The 22,132-nt window shown below is 38.4% G+C and overlaps 1 protein-coding gene across 4 annotated transcripts in view; it reads left to right on the forward strand.

Annotated features, from left to right (window-relative positions):
• The window catches only part of KCNK2 (potassium two pore domain channel subfamily K member 2), a 167,156-nt gene extending 156,279 nt beyond the window's left edge, over positions 1-10,877 (forward strand). For 3 of the 4 annotated variants that reach the window (XM_081025275.1, XM_081025276.1, XM_081025273.1), the window contains exon 7: positions 7,478-10,877. In XM_081025275.1, coding sequence (XP_080881401.1) covers positions 7,478-7,795 — 318 coding nt within the window. In that variant the 3' untranslated portion in view covers positions 7,796-10,877. The remainder of the gene's footprint in view (positions 1-7,477) is intronic. The other variant, XM_081025274.1, reaches the window with a different exon arrangement.
• The last annotated feature ends 11,255 nt before the right edge of the window (positions 10,878-22,132 follow it).

The following is a 22,132-nucleotide window of genomic DNA, read 5'->3' on the forward strand; positions in this document are numbered from 1 at the left end:
GAGTCAGTGGAGTGATAAATACTTTTTATGGGTACAAATGAGCTTCCTGTAAGGTTCATAAATTGCAAGTTTCTAGAATAGTGAACTTCAAGTCTTTCTTTGGCTCTCCTACCAACCTTAGTGATTTAGGAAAATTGCCCTAAAAGAACAAGAATATGGGAAATACTTGTTTGGAAATGATGTTGCTACCATTTCAAGGGCCTTCTTGGTATTATTTGAGACACCTAGAGACCCTGACAACTATAGGGTGTGGAACCACAGTTGGGCAGGCAAATATTGGGCCTCTTTAATCATGAGACTTTGCTACCTTGAAAAGCTATTATATGCTTAATAAGTGTTCAGAGTTACTCACAAAGATGTTAGTGATTCTTCTAGATAAAAGTGTTAATCCGTCTTTAACTTTAAAGGTTGTATTCTATAAAGGTGGTGAAGCCCAGGTTCAGGAAAGCCTAGTCATGCAAAGTGGTGAGAGTGATGAAAAAGTTTAGGGGACGGGTAAGGAGAGGGAAAAGAAAAGGAAATTAGGTTGGAAAGGTCTGTACAATGGGTGTGACCTTCTTCACTTAGAGGACAAGACGTAAGTAGCAACATAGACTTCTTAGAATGGTGAAGAGGCTCTGCAAAGACCAAAAAGCTTGGGGAAACATATTACTACCTCAAACCTTTACTATGAAGCAATCCGGCTGCATCACTCTCCTGAGAAGAACACAATATCCCTTCAGAGTTTGTTAGGAAATGGACTCATTTTACTGGAGCATGTAACCAAAACATGAGTGATTTGTCTGCCATTCATTTATTCATTTATGCATTCATTCTTGAATTACCATTATGTACACTTTTCTAGATTCTAGAAATACTGAATAGGATATGGCAGCCATATTACTCTCTCTACTGCCATGAAGCTGACAAAGCAATTAAACTAATAGTTGTAATAAATTGTGCCAGGGAAGTACCGACTACTGCAGCTACAAATAGCCAATGATCCTGAAGTGTGTAGGGGCTCAGGGAATGGCTCCTCTAGGGTGACTAGTTTAGGATGAGTAGGAAATATACTAGAGAAGGACTGAGAAACAGTGTTCTGAGAATAAGTAATGAATGAGTGAAGGCAGAAGAAAGATTGGCACGTTTGAGGAAATAAACGTTCAGAATGGCCTCCAAGAGGAGATTTTGGGAGGGATGGTTGTTAGAATTGAGGCTCAAACAGTAGGTAGACCCTAGAACATATGAGTCACTTTAGAGTTTGGACTTTATCCTAAGTGAAATGGGAATCAATTGAATGGTTTTATGCAAGGATAAGTACTCGATCAATTAGTGTTTATTGAGGAGCCTGCTGGCTGCTGTGTGGAGAATGCATTTATGGGAGATGGACTTAAGTCAGCAAGACTAGCTAGGAGGCTGCTGAAATAATACAGATGAGAGGCGTCCAAGTTTGAATCCTGGCTCCACCACATACGCATTGTGTGTCTTAAGTTTTTCTCTAGCATCATTTTTTGCTCCTGTGAAATGAGGGACATAATAAAATTCTTCCCACGGAGTTGTTATAATGATTAAATAAGTTAACATTTAAAAAAAAGCAATAGGCACTATATATACATACAAAATTTTACACAATCTGTGACATAGACCTGTGTTAAGAATAAGAGTCCTTTTTATTATGAGTAAATGTTTATTGAGTTATACATTGAATCCATTGTTATATTTTACAATATTATTCTAGTTGGAACAACAAGTATAAGGTAAACACAAACATTCTCTTGCCATGGCTTTCGTTTGATGAACTACATCACCCAATGTATCTGGCCTGGATGGTTGCTCGGCTGTATTTTTATGTATGCCTTCAACATGCTCAAAAGACCTCATAACTTAAAGATCTGCATAACTTAGGGGTTAGCACTCTGTTGCATTTCTGGTGAGACACACAAAGAAACCCCAGGCCATGCTACCACAGGAGTCTTAGAACCTGTGGAATTATTTTCCTAGAATTATTTTCCAGGGGTAACTAGAATCCTGGAATTATATTCCAGGGGTAAATGTCCCATTTTAAAATTCTATATCACTTATTCTGTATCTGGTACTCCCCTGTAAGTTCTTAAAGTACCCATGGCAAGCCATATCATCATCACCAGCTTCCTCATCATAATTAGTAATTGTGTAGTCCTTTACATTTTAAGAACATACACATACATCACTTGTTTCTTTTGTGAAATAGATTATTATTATCCTGATTTTATAGGTAAGGAATCTGAAGTTCAAAAAAATTGCTTACCCATGGGTACCCAGAATGTGAGTGATAGAGCTGGGACTGGAGGCTGTCATCCCTCCTATCCACCTCAATTAACCTTCTCCCTCCATTTTTTGACTTTTTCAGCTGCAGCCTTTATGACCTCCAGAGATTACCTTCCCACCCTTGGGAATGCTAGAGAAATTGGAAAAAAACATGTTCTCAAAAGTGGATAAGAATCCCATCCTCTGCCAAGATTGAATGCAATTAAAAATAAGAAATTAAAGTTTATGTACTCAGACAAGTGTGAGCTTTCCTTGCATTTAGCCTTTTCTTAATTTGCAGGAATCACTGATTTGTAGAAGCACTTGGCTCTACAGAAAACTTTGTGAGTGTCTTTAGTGCAACCTGAGAAATCATGGTGACTTTGTGAAACTTGCTTCTCTAGAAAATTCAAGTCTATGGAATGTTTTTATTCTTTGTCCAAGTTATTGTGACCACTTAAACTTCAAATTGCAGTTATTAAAATATGTAAAGAATTTTCTATGCAGGTGCCAATAATCAGATTTTGTTGTTGTTGTTGTTATGAAAACACAGAGATTACCTAAGTGTCCACAAAGAGGAACTATTGGGGCCACTGCAAACCCGGAGTCTGAAAACAATGATTGGATGGAAATTTCAGTGTTCTCAAAATCTAAAAATATTGGTATGGTTGCTTAACAATGGTAGCATCATCCTGCGAAATGCTAGGCAGCTGACATAAACCATAAAACAGAATAATATGTACTAACAGGGAAAAATGACTAAAATTGGTTATGGGGGAAAAAGCCATTTGCAAAACAACATTTTTAATATGACCATTTTTGCAAAAATATTAACGATAATCAAAATGGAGGAGGGAGAAAGTAAAGTTAGTATACAGAGAAGAAAAACAATTGGCAGCCTGTGTGCTACACTGTTACTAATTGTTATTGAGGTGTGAGATTACAGAGAACATGCGTTTTTTTTCAGTAATATGTTTATTCATTAAACCGGTATTTTATTAGAAGTCTGCTGCATACCAGGTATGTTCCAGGTGCTGAGGATACACATAGAACTTACATTCTAGTTAGAGGAGATAGAAAATTAGCAAGTAAATAGATTGACACTTGAATTTAGAATAAGGAAAATCTATTACTACCGGTATTAAGGCATTTTTAAGATAAAAAACAGGAGACCATTACCAAAGGAAAAGGGAGGCAGATCCTCTGAAGGTTAAGTCTTTCTGCTGATGGAAGTAAAAAGCTGGTAACCAAAATAAAACAAATGGAATAGACCTAATTTTAGGTCCATCATTTCTAAGAGTGCCCCAAAACTTGAGCCATGATTTCATGGCTAACTCAGATGAATGTGCTCTAGGCAAGTGATTATTTTTGTTTAACTACTTGTATATGGGAGGAAACTGAATATAGTAGCTGATTTTTATACTTGTCACAGACACTTATTTAAACAAAAATGTAGGTTCTTTCCTGTTTCCTTTATTATATTAACCTTACTACTAGGAGAAGCTACTCATAGAAGAAAGTATATAAGTGTTCTTTTTACATTTAGAAACTTCTAAATTCTTAACTAGAACAGGTTAATTCCTGTTTTATACAATCATGGAACTTTTATAAAAGTTCAGCTGGAGTTTTTTTATTTTTCAGTAATAATTACTGTTTTATTATAAACTGCAAATTTCACATTATTCAGGATTACCTGCTTGTAGTGTAAATTAGGAGAATTTAATAACGTGTTCAAAAATAACTATTTTGTTTAAGACTATATTAATCAGGTTTTCTTTTTGTATTTGAGCATAATCTTTAAGAGTGCTACAATTTTAGGTCATTAAGATTCAATTGAAACTGGTAGTGAAACAATTGCTTCTCTTAACTTTTTATACTAGAAGTACTGTTTCAAAACTTTATAGTGTTCATTTATTAATTCAAAGCAATTCAACAAGTTTCTACTCAGGGTCTTCTCTGTACTAAACACTAGATGTTGTAGATACACCAATGAATATAGTATAGACTCTGAACTCAGAAAGTCAATCTAAACAGAAAGACAGTGAGGTAAACAGAAAAATAATACAAATTGTTGGGAGTGGGGGCCATGTTATTTATCAATGTGTATGGGGTGATTCAGGATTTCCCACCACAGAGAGTCTCCGAAAAGCAGAATTAAACATTCAGTAATCTCTTCTATATCCAAGTATAGTGGGAAATGGTTCTTTGCAGGAGCAGTGAGAACCTTCAGGCTACATTGCTGTAAATTTAGCACCTCTTTCCTGCAAGTTTCCTCTAAGTTGCCTCAGTGATTAAGGAATGCTTGATCTTGCCAATTATGTGTGCCACAGAGTTCTCATTTTTCCAGCTTGGCTTTTTTCAGAACCAGATAGCAAGCAATTGTTTCTTGTTAGGACAATACAAGTAGGAGGGAAAAAGACCTTCTTAAATAGTAGATCACCAAATATGTGTGTATATGTGATTATGAATGGATGAGGAAGAGTTGATCTGCCATGTGCAAGCTTCCAAGCATATTTGAACAGTTTTCATTTTGTTTTCTGTGGACAAACACACATACATACATCTATGACCATCCAAGTATATGTACACATCGTATTGAAATATATGTATGTACATATGTATATACATATATATGTCAGATCTTCGGTATAAATATTGAGAAACTGACTTGGTTTGATCGGGCTGCTGTAACAAAATACTACAGCCTGGGTAGCTTATAAACAGCAAAGATTTATTTCACACAATTCTGAAGGCCAGAACTCCAGGACCATAGATAGCATGAGCACGATCCTTCCTGGTTGATATCCAGAGCTTTCTTCTTGTGTCATCACATGGTGGGAGGGGCTCGGGAACTCTCTTATAAAGCACTAATTCCATTCATGAGGGTTTTACCCTCACAAATCAATCAGATCCCAGAGGCCACACCTCATAATACCATCCTCTTTGGGGTTAGGATTTCAACATATGAATTTGGCGGTGGAGTGTGGGGTGGGGGACATTCAGACCAGAGCAAAAATGATCAGTTCTATTTCCCATATCAAAGTTTAAAACAGAAATCAATAGAGGTTCAAAAGCACCCCCCATCACCAAAAAAAAGCACAAAACAAACAAACAAATAAACAAAACCCCCAGAGCTGTAGTTATTTGCTTGCCATTAAGAGCCCATGTCACTTAGAAAATGAGTTCACTGGGGTTCCCCAAGCTGAAAGCTGAAAGCAGAAGTGCTAGCAATAGAGGGGCATGGGGGAGTTTTGCCATAGAAGATTATTTTAGGAGATAGTCTAGATTATTAAATTCTAGTTGGTTAAGAAAAGGATTATAAAGTTTCCCAGGGGATTAGTCATTGTTCTAGTTAGGTCATAAGAGTGCAGGCATAATTACATTTATTTATTTATTTATTTATTTATGTATGTATTGGATTGAAGACTTAATATCTTCTTTTCAGTTTTTTTAGTTTTCAATTATACTTGATATTCAATATTATTTTATATTAATTTCAGGTGTACAGAAGTACAGTGGTTAGACATTTATATAATTTATGAAGTGATCACCCCAATAAATTGATTATCCACCTGGCACCATACATAGTTAATCCAATATTATTGATATATATCCTATGCTGTACTTTACATCCCCATTACTATTTTGTAACTACCAATTTGTACTTCCTAATTCCTTCCCCTTTTCCACCCAGCCCCCCAACCCCCTTCCCATCTGGCAACCATCAGTTTGTTCTCTGTATCTAGGAGTCTGTTTCTGTTTTGTTTGTTCATTTACTTTGTTCCTTATTCCACATATAAGTGAGATCATATGGTATTTCTCTTCCTCCAACTTATTTCACTTACCATAATAGCCTTTAAGTCCATTCATGTTATTGTAGATGGTAAGATTTCATTCTTTTTTATGGCCACATGACAATCCATTGTAGATATGGACCACATTTTCTTTATCCAATTATCCATTTTTTTCTTTTATTAGTTTCATGTGTACAAAACACTTAATAGTTAGACATTTATCATACCCTTCACAAAGTGATAACCCCCTCCCCCAATCTACTACCCCTCTGACATCGCACACAGCCGTTACATTTCCACTGTCTCTATTCCATATGCTGTATTCCACTTCTTGTGAATATATACATATTATACATATTATATATACATATTATATATAGAGATATATATATATATATATATATATATATATATATATGTATATTAGGGTTGACATTCATTATTATTGAGCTTCACTGTGCAGCACAGTGATCAGGCATCTTCAGCATCCCTGAAGTGGTTTCCCTAATAAGACAGTGTCCATCAGATACCCTACAAAATCTTTACAATATAATTTTAAAAGAGGTCAGAAAAAACATGCACGTGCTAAGGCCTTGGCCGGATTTTTTTCCTTTAACCTTCAGAAGAGAAGTACACAATGATCACTTCGTAGGCTCTAACAGGTGGTGAAGTACATGAGCCCTGCCACCCTGTTAGGTGTGTGCCATGAAGGTGCCTGTTCTACAGGCATTTGCTGAGAAATGATTCCATGGACTTACTCATTCTCCAAAATGGGCCTCAGCATGGACTTGCCAGTTCTCATTTGCTTTCCCTGAAGGCAAAAACAAGATATTTTATTGCTTAGTTAGTAAATAGATGTTTACTAAATGCGCACTATCGGGTTGGGTATAAAGTTCTTGCACACACTGTTTCTGGTCTCTAAACCTGAGTTTACATGCTACGCAAACAGCTTTGGTGCTATCAGAACAAGCCAGGTCCCCTACGTTCACCTTCCAGGATTTTCCTCTGTACTGCTGCTTTTACTTCCTTTTCTATATCCAAATACTTCTTGAAATGGCAAGTGAAAAACCAACAACTCACAAACTTTTGAAAAGTTAGAGATTTTTTTTAAAAACAGCATCAGAAGTTTCAACAACAGGATTCATGTACAAAAAACAAGCACATCTAACACCTTCAATATAGTTTGACTTATAGTGTTTACATTCATACATTCCTGTTTAGAGCCATGTCTATGTAAAAGGGAATTTTGCTCTGTACATCCTGTCTTATGGCATAAATTCTCAGACCTCCAGTATTTTAAAAGGCTGTGCTCCTCTTTTCAATCCCTCTGCCCAAGTACAACGATCAGAAAATTATCACGCAAAATGTTGACTGTCATGTTGGTGTCTCTTTGTCTTTTTGCTGTGTGCATGCTCCAGGTGGGAGAATTCAGAGCCCATGCTGCTGAGTGGACAGCCAACGTCACGGCCGAGTTCAAGGAAACCAGGAGGCGGCTGAGTGTGGAGATTTACGACAAGTTTCAGCGCGCCACCTCCATTAAGCGGAAGCTCTCCGCAGAACTGGCTGGGAACCACAACCAGGAACTGACTCCTTGTAGGAGGACCCTGTCTGTGAACCACCTAGCGAGCGAGAGGGATGTCTTGCCTCCATTACTGAAAACTGAAAGTATCTATTTGAATGGATTGACGCCACACTGTGCAGGCGAGGAAATTGCTGTTATAGAGAACATTAAATAGCCCTCTCTTTGCAGAGCCTTAGGCATAGCCATAGGTGAGGACTTCTATATGCTCTTTAGGACTGTTGCTGGTAGCATTTTTTAAATTGTGCATGAGCTCTAAAGGGGGGAAAATAGATACACCCATCATGGTCATCTACCATCAAGAGAATTTGGAATTCTGAGCCAGCACTATCTTTTTGATGATGCTTGTTGAACGGTCCACTTTCTTTGATGAGTGGAGCAAAACAAGCAGGGTCTGATGCCTTTTTGTGCCCAGACTGTTTTTCTCCCTTTTTTTCCTAATGTGCCATACGGCTTCGGAATGAATTCGAATTGTTTCTGGTAATAATGTAGCTTCAAGGGATCAGTCCTTAACTTTTCAGGGTCTACCTAACTGAGCCTAGATATGGACCACTTATGGATGACAACATTTCTTTTTGTAAATGGCAAGAAATTCATATGCAGCCTTTTACCTAAGAAATTTCCTGTCAGTGCCTTATCTTATGAAGAAACAGAACCTCTCTAGCTAATGTGTGGTTTGTCCTTCCCCGCCCCACCCGTAGGCTCACCTGCAGTCCTCTACCCCACGACTCCCATTTGAATACCATACCTTGCTGGAAACAGTGTGTAAAATGACTGACGTGATGATGCCCGAAGAAGGACCAGATGCCAAATTAGACGGACATTGAAGCAACACTCAGACGCCCTAGCGTTAAAGGCACTGCAGAGAAATGAGGTGCAGAGATGGCCCCTCTGAGTATTTATTTGACTCAGGTACCAATGGTACATATATCCAGTGTAATAATTACCAGGCCGGTAAAATTGGCTGCTGTCAGTCCTTTTTTCTCTCCTGGCAGTATTTAGAATTTATCCTTTATGAATGACTATACATTTTTTAAAGGTGGAAGAAGAAAATTTGAAGAAAAAAAAAATATATATATATCCTGAGAAGAAAACTGTTCAATGGATTTAATTGGAGGTGATTTAAGACAACTGGTGTGAATTACCATTCTGATGAAAAGAAGATCGCAAAACAATGTGTTACGAGCACTTGCTAATAAACAGTATACTGCCAGCACCGATTTGCTTTTTGGTGTATGAAAAGCTTAAATGATGTTCTTTCCTTGGGTGACTTTTGCCAGGTGAGGAGAGGTGATCAGCAGGCCGGGCTGGCACAGGCCTAGCCTTCTGGGGGTGTACCTCTAGAGTTGTGACTGAGTGTGAGAGTAGAAGTTGAAACTGGCACCACTGTGACTTTGCACATGGAAAAATGCAGATTGTAGGCATAATTCATCTCTGACATTAGAGAAAAAGCTGTTATAGCACAATTTAAATGTTGAGAGTTTCTTTGTGTTTTTTTTTTTAATTAGAAAAAGCTATAATCCTTTTTAGTTTAATTTTATGGCCTGTAACTCTTTGGATGTTTCCAAAATTCAGAAGAAATTCAGTAAAGGCACCTAGTAGATTGCTACTCTTTCTTTTATTTTCATACTTAGATCTGCTGTACATTGTATATATAATTTTTTAAGATACAGAAAGAAAATGATTTCCCTAAATATAATTGCAAAACATTTCTTTTACTGTTGAGGTGGTGGTGGTGGTGGTGGGGGTATGTGAATAAATGGCATTCCAGTTAGGGTCTTAAAAGTAAACCCAGGATCTTAAAAAACAAAACAAAACAAAACTTAATAGATGCTTATTTTCCAAAATTTAAATTTAAGCTAAAAATGTAAATATCCAGTTAACTTGTTAAAGGTACTTTTATAAACTTAAAAAATTCTCACTGAAATTTTAGAAAGTCAGGCTCTTTTAGAAAGAAAGCTACACCCACTTCCTCAATAACTGTTCTGAAAGTTCATATGGTGGATTGCACCATGTATAAACTGTGAATTGTATTGACAAATAAAGTTTGTAATTAAAGTCAGCGTTTTCTGAGTCTCCTGCTTGCTACTGAGAATTTAGATCTGATTCTGACTAAGTAGACCTTCAGGATGTCCCTTTTCACTCTGTTTTGTGGCTCCTTTGTTCAAGATATTCAAGAAATAGTTTTGATGCAGGATACCTATTCTTATGAAATACAAGAATGTTTTCTCCTGTTAAGTGTGCAGAATGTTCTCCTTTGGTGGCTGTTCATCAAACGTAAATAACCTAAAATTTCATTTTTGAAATATATTTTAAATAGAATATAAGTTCAAGATTGTTTCCATTAAATTGTGATGTATCTGTATCTTATTTTATCATTGTTAGACCTTGTCTCAACACTGAAGTAATCTCAATGCCGAACACAGGCACGTGTGTTTTGTAAGAAAAAAAAAACAGCCTGTTAGTGTTGAAGCCTAAAGAAGATAGTTACAAAGTAATCTTTTAGACCTCATACCCCAAATATTTGGATCAGATACCTTGTTGGTATCTTATATAAATTTATTGATTCTTTCCCAAGTACCTTGATGCTCAGTAAATATCTTAAAACTGTCCCCCAATATTATCCTTAGGATTGGGGAAAATCTAAAAAAGCATGCATATTTTGTCAATTTTGTTTTCTCATGTTTTATTTTGTTTATTTCTTGTAGAGAACATTGATCATGATTTTGACCTAGTCTAGAGTTTTCTAGTGAGTTTATTTTTTCACTGGACCAGTTTAACAGTAAGTAAGTAAGTAAGTAGTTTTGCCCGGAAGATATTTGGAAAACATTAAGTACTAGAACCAGCAAAGATCAGGAATTAATCTGATCTGAAATCTTAGACATGGATTCTAGACAAGGCTCCTTAACCACCTTACAGCTATTAAACATAAAAGTGATTATTTTGGAGTTCTTTCAGTTTCTTACATAAATCTATATACTTTGCTATGTAGTTCATGTCACATGCCCTATTTTTCAATAATATTACATCCTTGCAATACAGGAAAAGGTGAAACTTCTAAAGCCAAGGAATTGAATAATTTGTATCTCGGCCTTCAAAAGAAATAACAGAACAATGTATAAATAAAGCTTTCTTTCTCAAATTCTAAGGACCAGGTGACATACAAGAAAGACCAATTCCCACCTCACTTTATTAGGTAAAATCTATAGAATTCTTGTATTTTAAGGCTAGATGTTCAAACAGAGTAAGGGAAATTTTAGGTGGAATACCAAAAAAAAAACCAACAACGACAAAAAAAAACCCAAAAACCCAAAAAACAAATTTAGACATGCTGAAGACTTGAGATAGCTATTTATGCCTAAGAACTGGAGGCATAGATCAACTTTTTTTTCTGTTTTCCTTTTTTAAAAGATGTTTACTTTATTCTGGTAAAATCATAACTTATTTGTGGTTTGCATTCCTTTATTAAAGTGTGAGTATACATTTGCTTTTGTATAAGGTAAAAGATGTCTCTATTTGAATACTCATAACTCCATTAAAATTAATACATGATTTTGGACCTAAGCTTGAGTTTACTTAAATGTCCTTTTATAGTGAAACTTACTGGCCTTGCACTTGTGCATGTGTTGGTTCCAAGATGATATGGAGTCACATGGTCACTTTTGAGAGGAACTTTTGGGAGCAACTTATTGTGGTCATATTAATAAGGGGAAAGCTCCTAAGCTCCACATGCTTCCTTTTTCCCACATCTTCTCAAAGGTTTATACACCTTTTGTTTCATACATGACACTTCCCCACCCCGATCTCAATGACCCGTTCCTAAAAGAGAGGGATTAGTTCCAATGACCAGGAGTTCTGATTCTGCTCTTTTAACTAAACACTGTTTGTTCACTAAGCCCCAGTTTTTACTATTTCTACTGTTCATAAAACCATTTATCATTTTCCTAGTATTAGCATTATAAAATATGTTCACTGTGTCATGCTTGTCTCAGTTTACAACCGTTTTGTTTTGCTTTGTTTTTTTAGTTTTTATCTTTCACTCGTTTCTAAAGTATTTCTGTACATTCACCAAAATCTCAATGCCCTCATCTTTACTCTTTTTCTTTTGTACTCTTAGACTTGAATTTCCCTCTAAGCTCCATATCCATCTAGCTAACTCCCATTACATATCTCCACTTCTCAAAGGTACCTCAACATATCCAAGACCCTCATGATATTTCCCCAGCCCGGGCCCTTCTTTGGTATCACCTATTTCAATGAATGACATCACTATCAATTTGGTTGAACAAGTCATCCTTTATTCTTCTCTCCTTCAACTCCATACCCACCTATCACCAAGCCCTATTGAATTTCATCCTGAATATGTCTTGAATTTGTACACAGCCATTACCTTCAAGCTACTACCATATCTCCCTTTCTACTAACTGTTTTTATATTCCTTTTGTATTATTTTCTGTGGTCTTTTAACATAACAAGTCTGATTGTGTTACCCTCCAGTTTATATCCACTTTACATCTTTCATTTTTTTTAGGAGTAAGACCACAATCCTTCAAATTACCTTCATTTGGTTTAACTCATGCCATCCTTTCCTGACTCATCTTGTATCACTCTCTAATGCTCTGTATTCTAGTCCCACTGGATTTCTCTCTTTTATCTTGTTGTACCCTTTGCCTGGAATACTTACTCTCCTTTTGCTCCTCACCCTCTTTTACTAACGGACTCCTACTCATCCTTCAAAAACCAGCTCAAGTATCACTTTCTCTGATAAGCCTTCCCTGATATCAATTCAAGTACCTTTGTAATATACTCTATAAAACCCTGCCCCTTTCCCTTAGGTTATAATTAGATATCACCATTCTTATTTGGTTATTATCTCTTTCCCACTAAAGCATAATTCATTTGTTTTAGCCTACTATGTTATTTCCAAACACTAGCAAAGTATCTATATCATAGATGCTCCAAAAATACACGACGAACAAATTAATGAAGATAAAAGTCAGAATTTAACTGTTGTAACTATCTGAAGGATCCTTATGTATAAGTATCTCAAATGTTCTCAGTTGCACAAACATTTATCTGTCCTCTTCTACTGGCTTAGTAGTAAATGTGATACACACAGCAATCATTTCTTCTATTAGCTGACAAGCTGGTAATAGTTACTTACTGTGTATAAAAAAGTCAAAGCTAATTCTTTAACTCGACAGACTTACAATTTGTCATTATTATAGACTATTACTCCTTATAAGCAAGGGTTCCATTATTTTTATTTCCACATTTTGGCTCACAATAGATACTGTTAAAGATTTTCAATTATAATCTGTCTTGAAAATTGGTTTAGAAATTAATTGCGAAACATATTTGCTAATACTAGTGAATGGATGCCTTTTATTAGTAGGAAGCTAAATGCACATTTATTATCCTTGCCAAATAAAATTCAGCTTTTTCATGCTTAAACAAATTTATAAGCGGTCTGGGAAGAAATCCATTATTAGGCACATTTTGAACTGTATCCAACCAAGAATGTTAGTCACTTACATGGTATAATTTTGAAATTAACTCATAGAATAAACATTGGTTTTCATTCAGTTATTTCCTGACTTTGCAGATGCACCCCTTTTTATACTACCTAATTAGTAGAGACTGATATGTAGACAATGTTTATCATAGTACCTACTTTGTTTTAAAAACATTTTAGATTTTAAAAATATTATTGCATTAGACTGTTAGTATGTTTCTGGATTTTTACTAAGAATTTTAAATGAGCATCAGAAAGTGGCAATGTCTGGTCCCGATTCAAATGTTATCGTGCCCAAGTATTTCAGAGTCGAAAAGACAATTGCGTCAAGGTACTGTCAAGACATCCAACTAACCCATCCTGTTTCTCAGTCAGGTGCAGCAATTCAAGAGCTTACACATGCGCTGAGAAAGTTTAATATTGCCAAAGTCTAGATATATACCAAGAGCTCATCCAAGTGTATGAATCTCTTCCATGATTACATTGTGCAAAATATTACCCTGATCATGGTTTACCAAGTCGACATTTTTCACGAGCCATTTTTCTAGTGTCAATCACGAGAAATACTAAGCCAAATCAATGTCTGCTCGCTAGGAGATGGCAGGCACGGGGAAGACAATGCTCTGCAGCATGGATGGAGGGAATCGTCTCAATGCCACAGAGCCCTGAACAAAAGGCTCTTGCCTTTTTATGGACCTGGAAGGCTGAGGTAGAAGGAAAGGGATAGGAACCATCAGTGCAAAGAGGAGCAAAGGCTGAGGTAGAAGGAAAGGGAGAGGAGCCATCAGTGCAAAGGCTGAGGTGGAAAGAAAGCGAGAGGAGCCATCAGTGCTGAGGGTGGAGAAAAGTGCCTCACCTGACGCCCCAATAAGGAGGCTTTCAAATGGAGGCCCCTGTGCCTGAGTCCTTGCCTGTAGCTGCCTCCAGAAAACTGCCTTGACTGTGGGAAGGACAGCTTCCCCCATCACACCAATTCCCCCCATGAAATTGCCTATGGTTGGGCCTGAAAGATCACACAGAAGATTTTGGCCTGGAGTCATTTCAGACTGTAAAATAGGGAGTAATGTGACTAGATCTGTGCTTTCGGAATGATAACTCTGAAAAAAGTGTGGGCTAGCTGCTGAGGGGAAAGAGATGAGATGTGTGGCAGGGAGTCACAGGAAGGCTGAGGGGGTCCCCGAGAGAGGGATTCAGGTCTAAACAATACCAGGGGCACTGGGGATGCCAGTGCTTTTAGCTTGAATTAGGCACCCGGGCTAATTCAGGTTTGGGAGGGAGACTAATGTTTTGAATTTAAGGCACCAGTGAGTTCACCAAAGTGAAAACCCTCAATGGGCAGTTAAATACTCAAGTGAGCTTACGGATTGCATGTAGAGAAATGAATGTGAGAATCATTGGCATTAGAAGTCTGCACATTTAATATGAAATGAAATCTCCACAGTCAATATGTTAATATTCTAAACGTGAACTCAGTTTTCAATGATATAGTAGGTGAAGTGTGTTTCATTGCAAGTCAAAAAACTCTCTCACATGAATGAAATAAGAAGGTTTTAGAACATTTTCAACCTAAACGTTGATCAAGCCTTCCTTTGAGTCTCGTAAGTACTGGTAAGTACTGGTAAGTACTATGAGCATTTTTTTTGTGGTAAACACTTTTCATCAGCAGAGCGTATAAGTGTTTGTCCTTTTTTTAGCCCTGCCTACACTACTTCATTTGGATCTATTAATTTTATCATATGTTCCCCAATCATCTTCTCTTCTTGGAAAGGAGAAATATTACTAAGTCATATATTAAAACAGAAACAACACAAATGAAACTGCACGTGATAATTCTGGTGGACTCTGTGGTGCCTGAGCTGGATCTCCAGTGGCCTGAGCCAGTGACTCCATCCCCAGCGGCTCTGAGTATTGGGTGCTAACGGTTCACAGCTGCCCACTTTTCTGGAGAGCGACCTTCTGCAAGTCAGAAGCCACATCCCTGGGAGGTCACCCAGCTTCAGCCCCACCCAAATGTGGGCAACCCCGTGACTTGGGGATAACAAAAGGCAGACATCTTTCCTTAAGGTGGCACTAACTCTGTGCTACAGCTTAAACTCCAGAGCTCTCTTTGGGATCAGGCTGAGGCCAGACTCCAGCTGAGATCAAATCTTTGCTTAGTCCCTCATCCACTCTTTTGTGTTACCCTCACTCCCTTTCTCCCGAGTGCCCAGCTCCAAATATCACTTGCACTCGAATCCCTGACTCACGCTCTGTTTTGAAAACAACTATAGAAGTTATACATTGGAATAGAAGGTCAGGTCCAAAGTGGGGAGACACAAAACATTTTTAGAAAATATACAGAGGTGATGACTGAGCCACTTACATGGTTCTGAGTTTCTAGGCAATCAAAATGAAAAGAGAAACATTTATCAGTTCAGACCCAAAATGTGTTCAAACCAAGGGAATGAAACTAATGAAGGGGAGCTGGATAAGTTGCCTGCAGTTCCTTCTGAATGGACTTGACTCAATTCAAATGCTAAACAGCTCCCATGATTAGATTAAGTAGAATTCAAGCCATTTTTGACATTGTGGTCTGAAATTCTTACATTGCCAATCCGTGGGTAACCATTATAATCAAGAGAAGTGGTCAGTTAGGAAGCATTTCCATTTGCTATGCTTGCCACAAGCCTGAATTAGTGAGGTCTGCATTTCGGAGGCCAGTGGCCTAAGAATGAGCTTTTCTCAAAACCCTTTTACTGAAAGCCATGCAAATCCTGTTTGAGATTTCCCCCCAAAAGTTCGCTAAAGAAGTCTGCTGCAGTGGTGCAGTCTCCCTTAAAAAGATCTTATTCTCATCTGAATCCAAGTAGCAATTTCCTACAGTAACATGTGGCTTTTTGAGTTTCCATGGAGGAATTAAAAATACATTTCCTATTAATTTGTGACTGCCTCCTCATGGCAAGGCTGAATTATAAAGGCTTAACATTTGCAGTTTGAAAATTTCTTACATCAGCTATGGAACATAACCAACATTACAATGGTGCACTCTTAATTTTCACGAATTATTTTGGCAATGGCTCTCAGCAGAAAAATATCTATTTAATCAGATCTGGATAATTTTCTGCCAACTAAGTGTAGCAAATCCTTCTGCACCCTGCAGGCAGTGCACCACAGATTTGGAATGCTTTTGACTTCAGTGCTCTACTTCGCCTAGTGAACCTGGGCTTTTCCAAATTTCTCTAAATTGATTGTTCTGAAATTGTTACCCAACTAGGTGGATCTGATCTCTTGTTAATGTGACTATGAAGAATCAAAGCTCTATATCTGCGTTTCCAAAAAATATTTAGTGCAACACTACCCTTCAGGATTCTTAGGGGATAAAAGAATGTTTTGTGGTTGTGGGGACAGATCTAGGAGTGCAGTTTCCAGGCTCTAGCCCTCACGTGGAAAGGTGCTCACTCGGGTAGTAAATGGCCATCAACTGTGATTGGATGGCCATCAGCTGTGGCTAGTTGGCCGTCCGCTGTAACCAGTGAGCCCTTGGCCACTAATATAACTGTCGTGGCTACGCTAGCAGCAAATGGGGGCTAGCAAGGGTGGATTGTGGATTGTGGACTGCAGAGAGGTGGATGCCGCCAGCGAGACTATAGTGGTATGACTCCCCTATCTATGGCTCCGTGAGTATTCCTTTTTGGCCTCACCATGTCCTGCATTCTTATGTGGGGAGCGGGACCAACATGACAGTGGTAAAAGAAAACATAGGATACACCAGCTAGTATATCGACTTCCCTTAAAGATCCACAACTAACCGAGTAAACTAACAGCTTTGAGAAGTCTTACAGTGAAGGATCTGTATTAGTGAATTATCCCTAAACTTAGCAACCTAAAACAAACATTTGCTATCTCACACAATTTCTAAAGATTGGGAGTCTGGGAGTGACTGAGCTTGGTGGTCTGGCTCAGGGTCTTTCCTGAGGTTGCGGTCAAGCTGTTGGCCAGGGCTGCAATCATATGAAGGCTTGACAGGGACAGGAAGATCTATTTCTAAAGATGGCTCCCTCACATGGCTGTTGGCAGGAGGGTTCAGTTCTTCACCACATACACCTCTTCACAGACCTTCTGAGTGTCCTCATAACATGGCAGCTGGCTCCCCACAGAAGGACTGATCTGAGAAAGAGCAAGCAGGACGCCATGGTGATTTTTATGATCTGGTTTCTGAAGTCATACACTGTCACTTCCACTTTTATTCTATTTGCATGAAGTGAATCACTAAGTCTAACTAACACTCAATGGGAGGGGAATTAGGCTCTGCACTTTGAAGGGAGCATCAAAGATTTCGTGGACTTATTTTGAACCACTATAGGTGGTTTAATCCATCATTTTCTTTACTTGACCATAGAAGCTTCAACTATACCTATTACCCTAGTTAATAATGGAACAGAGTGGGTGTTGTGCGGGGCAGCCTGCAGGGTCTGTGGTCCCGCTCCCCACATAAGAACACAGGACATGGCAAGGCCAAAAAGGAACATCCACGGAGCCATAGGTAGGGGAGTCAGAGTCATCCCACTATAGTCTCACTGGAGGCTGGATTCACACGACGTGTGACCTGCTGTCACTTTTCTGCCAACCGACCGACTCCACTCGACTCACCAACCAGCGCAGCTGTGGCAATTATATCAGTGGCCAATTGGCTAACCAGCTATAGCTGACGGCCAACTAGCCACCCATTTACTACCCGAGTGAGCACCTTTCCACGGGAGGCCGAGAGCCTGGAAACTGCTCTCTGGGACTCTGTCTCCACAGTGGGAAAAATGCTGTTATACTCTTTTTATTTTCACTCAAGGAAATGTAGAAAATGAAAAGATTTGTATGTAGATTATATATATAAATCGGTAATTTAACAAAGTATCATCTTTCATTTCTTCTTTTCTAATTTTGCAAATATATCTTGCATATTTTTAGGGAAAAGTTAATTAACTAATATTCCTGAAAAAGAAGTTATACAAATATTTCTCACATAACACTTATAATGTTCCTTGTATGTATAGTGTGTTATGGTTGCAGGCTCTCTTGTGTTTAAACAATGTTCTAGACCAAAGTATTTCCCCAACTTACATATAAAATGGTAACAGTTACAGGAAGGACAAAGTGACGACCATGGCATGGCCAAGGGACAACTGTCCCAAGGGAATAGACAGTTGTTGAGAATTTATAAGTATATGAATCTTCAAAATGGAAGATCTGTTAGACACCGATATTCTCAATTAAAACAACTGAACCTCATTCCGTATTTAAGAAAATCATTTTTGGTTTCAGATGCAAGTTCAAGCTTTTTGACAATGTGAGCTAATAAAATAATTCTTGGACAGATCATTCCTTCTCAGATGATTCATAATCCACTGTGTATACTTAAAAAATGTAAATCTCAATAAAGAAAAGGAAAACTGATTATTAGAGGTAAAGGTTATATGGGCTCTCTACAAGTAAAATGCATCCCCCCTGCTCCCTATCCAAGGTTGCCTTTGTTACACACGTATACTTTATCATCAGAAAATTATTTTCATATGAATCATTTCTCTAACAAGACCTACAGTTCCTTTTTGTCCAGTGAAAAACAAGTGATGTGTCAGTTGTCCTACGAGAGTTGGAAGAGATTGATATGCACTGTAAGCATAAACTCTAACAAATCTATTGCAGATCCAGATATTATATGTCACACATGTCTCCACCTTTCAGATGAATATGTGACCATGTCTCCTAGCTGAGAAAAAAGATCAAGAATGATAAGCTTAACTTTTATTTGGGTGACTTTGCTCACCTGTGCAAAACATAGTGGTGATGACCCCATAAATGCCAAGGAGTTGCCCTCTGTTTCAGGGGCACAATCTAGATAGAGTTCTTAGACTGACATCATAAGATGTTTGCTTGAAATAATTAAGAAATGATGTGAGAGAATGTGGATAGCTCACTAAAAACCACAAGTCAAAATAATTAATTTTATGTATTACTTTCACTTTAGTTCAAAGAGTCTATAAATTCATCATCCCATATTTTAATATATCTAATGTACCACATTATACCATAGATTTAAACAGATTGCTCCAAGCTCTCACAACTTACCGTCCCAGAATTCCAGAGCCTCAAATTAATGCCATTCTCATTTATTTGGAAACAGATAAAACTGGCGTTTTTCTGGATGTCACACATTAAGAGCTATGGCAAATATTTTAAAGAATCATATCTAGTCTAGTATCATTTTTGAAATAATACATATCAGTTTTTAGCTGGAATTTTATTAAAATATACACAAAAAGATTACAAGCTATAAAATAGTATATACCATCAGAGTTATAAAGACACTTCTAGATTTGGAAGAGGTAAGATCTCATTCATCTTGATGCCATATAAAATATCCTGGGGCCTAGAGAGCGAAGAATTACATCAAGAGTTTATTCAGGTGATTGGTGGGTGAAGGCACTAATGGGGATGCAGATATGCAGCTTTGATTGGATGGGGAAAGTCTCAATCCTATTGGTTGAAATACAAGTCAAGGATCTCCTTTATAAGGGTGGGCTCAGCCGGCAGGAACACAATGCAGGCAGGTAGTTCAGTGCAAGAGGCAGGCAGCTTTTCTACCTGAAGCTCAGTATACGTGAGAAGCCCCTATTTGGAAATGGCTGCTAGGCTCTGTTTGTTTGTTTGCTTTTTGTTTTTTCTTTGAACCCAGTTAACCACCAGGAGCCCTTCTTGGTAGGTATCTTTTTTCTTGGGATCAACACTTATGAAGTATAAATGGGAAGGGAACAGGAGTGTTCAAAGAGCATCTACTGACTACAATGCAAGTCTGATATTTGTGAAAGGAACAGATTGGGCAGGAAGAGCCTCATATCACAACATAGGTTTTTAAAAGTTCTGGCCAGATTGATGGGGAATCCCCAGCCAAAGTTTGCCATTTAAAATATTCTACCTCAGGCACAATGACCTTGTTCTAGTACCCCTACTTACATTCAGCGATTGCTGAGAATAGCTGGGTAGAGCTGTGGCCTGGCCTGAAGGCAACCCCAGATGCTTCTGTTAGAGGCAATTAGCGAGACTCCCTGTGGCAGTTTCTATGGAAGGGGCATCCGATCCCATTTTCCCACACATATTTGGAGAGTACTTCCTCCATTGTTCCTGTAGGCTTCTCTTCCTGAGAGGAAACCTAGAAGAAGGACAGTAGGAAGACCTACAGCCCTCATTCCTGCAATTGATCTTGGGGCTGCAATTACTACTCTTTTTTTTTTTTTTAATCCAGTCTTCATATTAAATTTCCCTCACACTCAGAAGGTCTTGGTGGCTTACCTAATGGTGTGACCCAAACCTTTATTCCTGAAGGCTCTGAATCCTTCGTAATTATATCCATCTCAGGTTGGGTTGTTGCTCCTGTCCATGTATAGTCACAATTGGATAAGTGAGTACCAAGAGACATAAAAGTGGATTGCATATTCCTCTATGCTTCCATTGTATAAAACCTGTCCTATGTTTTCCTGCTGATTGGAGTCAATTCGTACTTCAAGATGGTGCTTCTTCTTACTGCTGAACCCAGGACACAGGGAGTTTGAAGTGCCTGGCAGCAGCCAAAGCTTATCTTTCAATGGGACCCTTGTACACCTTGCAAGGGCATGCCTTCTATGGGGACCAGAATATGTAACCCTGCAGAACTCAGATATAAGAAGCAGAAAATTTCCCATTGAGAATCATGGAAATTGGGACCACATCTTATATCCCTTCATTCTCTGACTCATGTATCCTTCCGAGTGAGGACACAGTAACATATAGAGATCTTGATTTAATGGATATACTGCATCCTGAAGGATAGCACCTCATCCTTGAAAACTATTGTTGGTGCTTTAGTTGGGTTTTCAATATTTTTTTCACTACTTATTGTGGAGGAGAGACTGTTCCATGATATGATACTGCCAGACCCTTGAGCTAGATCGAGATACATCCAGGCAAGAACAGAGATGGTTTCCTGTAAATACCCTAGAGACTGTCTGATCGACTCCTTCCTTATGCCCCAGGCATGCTGGTTCCTGGAACAGGCCATAGCCCAGCCCTGGGCAAGCATGTAAGGCATTTTCCCTTACCTGGAGTGAGTCATGCCCCAGTACCTCCATCCTTCCTTCCCTGTTCTATATAATTCTTTAGTGCCTGCCTTGCAGGCAACATGGAGGTTATCCACATCGTCTTGCTGACACCCAAGATGTATAATACCTCATATGTGAGTTCCTTTAATAAACTCTATTAATTGCCAGACTAGAGCGGCCAACATCTTTCTTTGCCCTCTGCCTACAGAAGTAGATTTTCAGTCTTGGGGCTTTCCCTGGGTCATAACATTTATGAAGCCAGCTATTTCTGAATGGTATGCTATGTTATACAAATGGATCTCGTGGTCGTGGTCATGGCTGCCCTCTTCCCCCTCCTTCACTGTGAAGTAGATCCCTTGGTCAGATGCTATGTTATATAGTATCCCATGCGTGTGGATCAGGCATTCCATAGCCTCTGGATAGTGGTACTTGATGAGGTTTTTGTGAGCAGGAAATCTATATCTGTAGTAGGTACCTATCCTTGAGGATAAATGATTGGCTCTTCCAGAATGGAAGAGGCTCAATGCAGTCAACCTCCCACCAGGTGGCCAGTTGGTATTCTTCGTGAATAGTGCCATGTTAGGGGGTCAGTGTTGATCTCTGTTGCTGGAAGATCAGACATTCAACAGCAGTAGCCAGAGTGTCTATTAAAAGTGAGAGGCCATTGAAAGAACGCTGCCATTGAAAGAATCCACATTGGGTAGGAATAGTCTGGTCCTAAGATCCCTACCATCTTCAGCTGTGCTGGGAGTAGCCCTACTGAAACATACGAGGTCTGACAATTAAGTTTGCAAACTCATCCTAGAAAAAGTGCTACATACCTCATTGCTGAATATCACTATGGTCATCTTGTAAGTACTCCCCTTGGGAAGCT

Source organism: Rhinolophus hipposideros (genome assembly GCF_964194185.1).
Source record: "Rhinolophus hipposideros genome assembly, chromosome: 19".
In the NCBI taxonomy this organism is placed as follows: Eukaryota; Metazoa; Chordata; class Mammalia; order Chiroptera; family Rhinolophidae; genus Rhinolophus; species Rhinolophus hipposideros.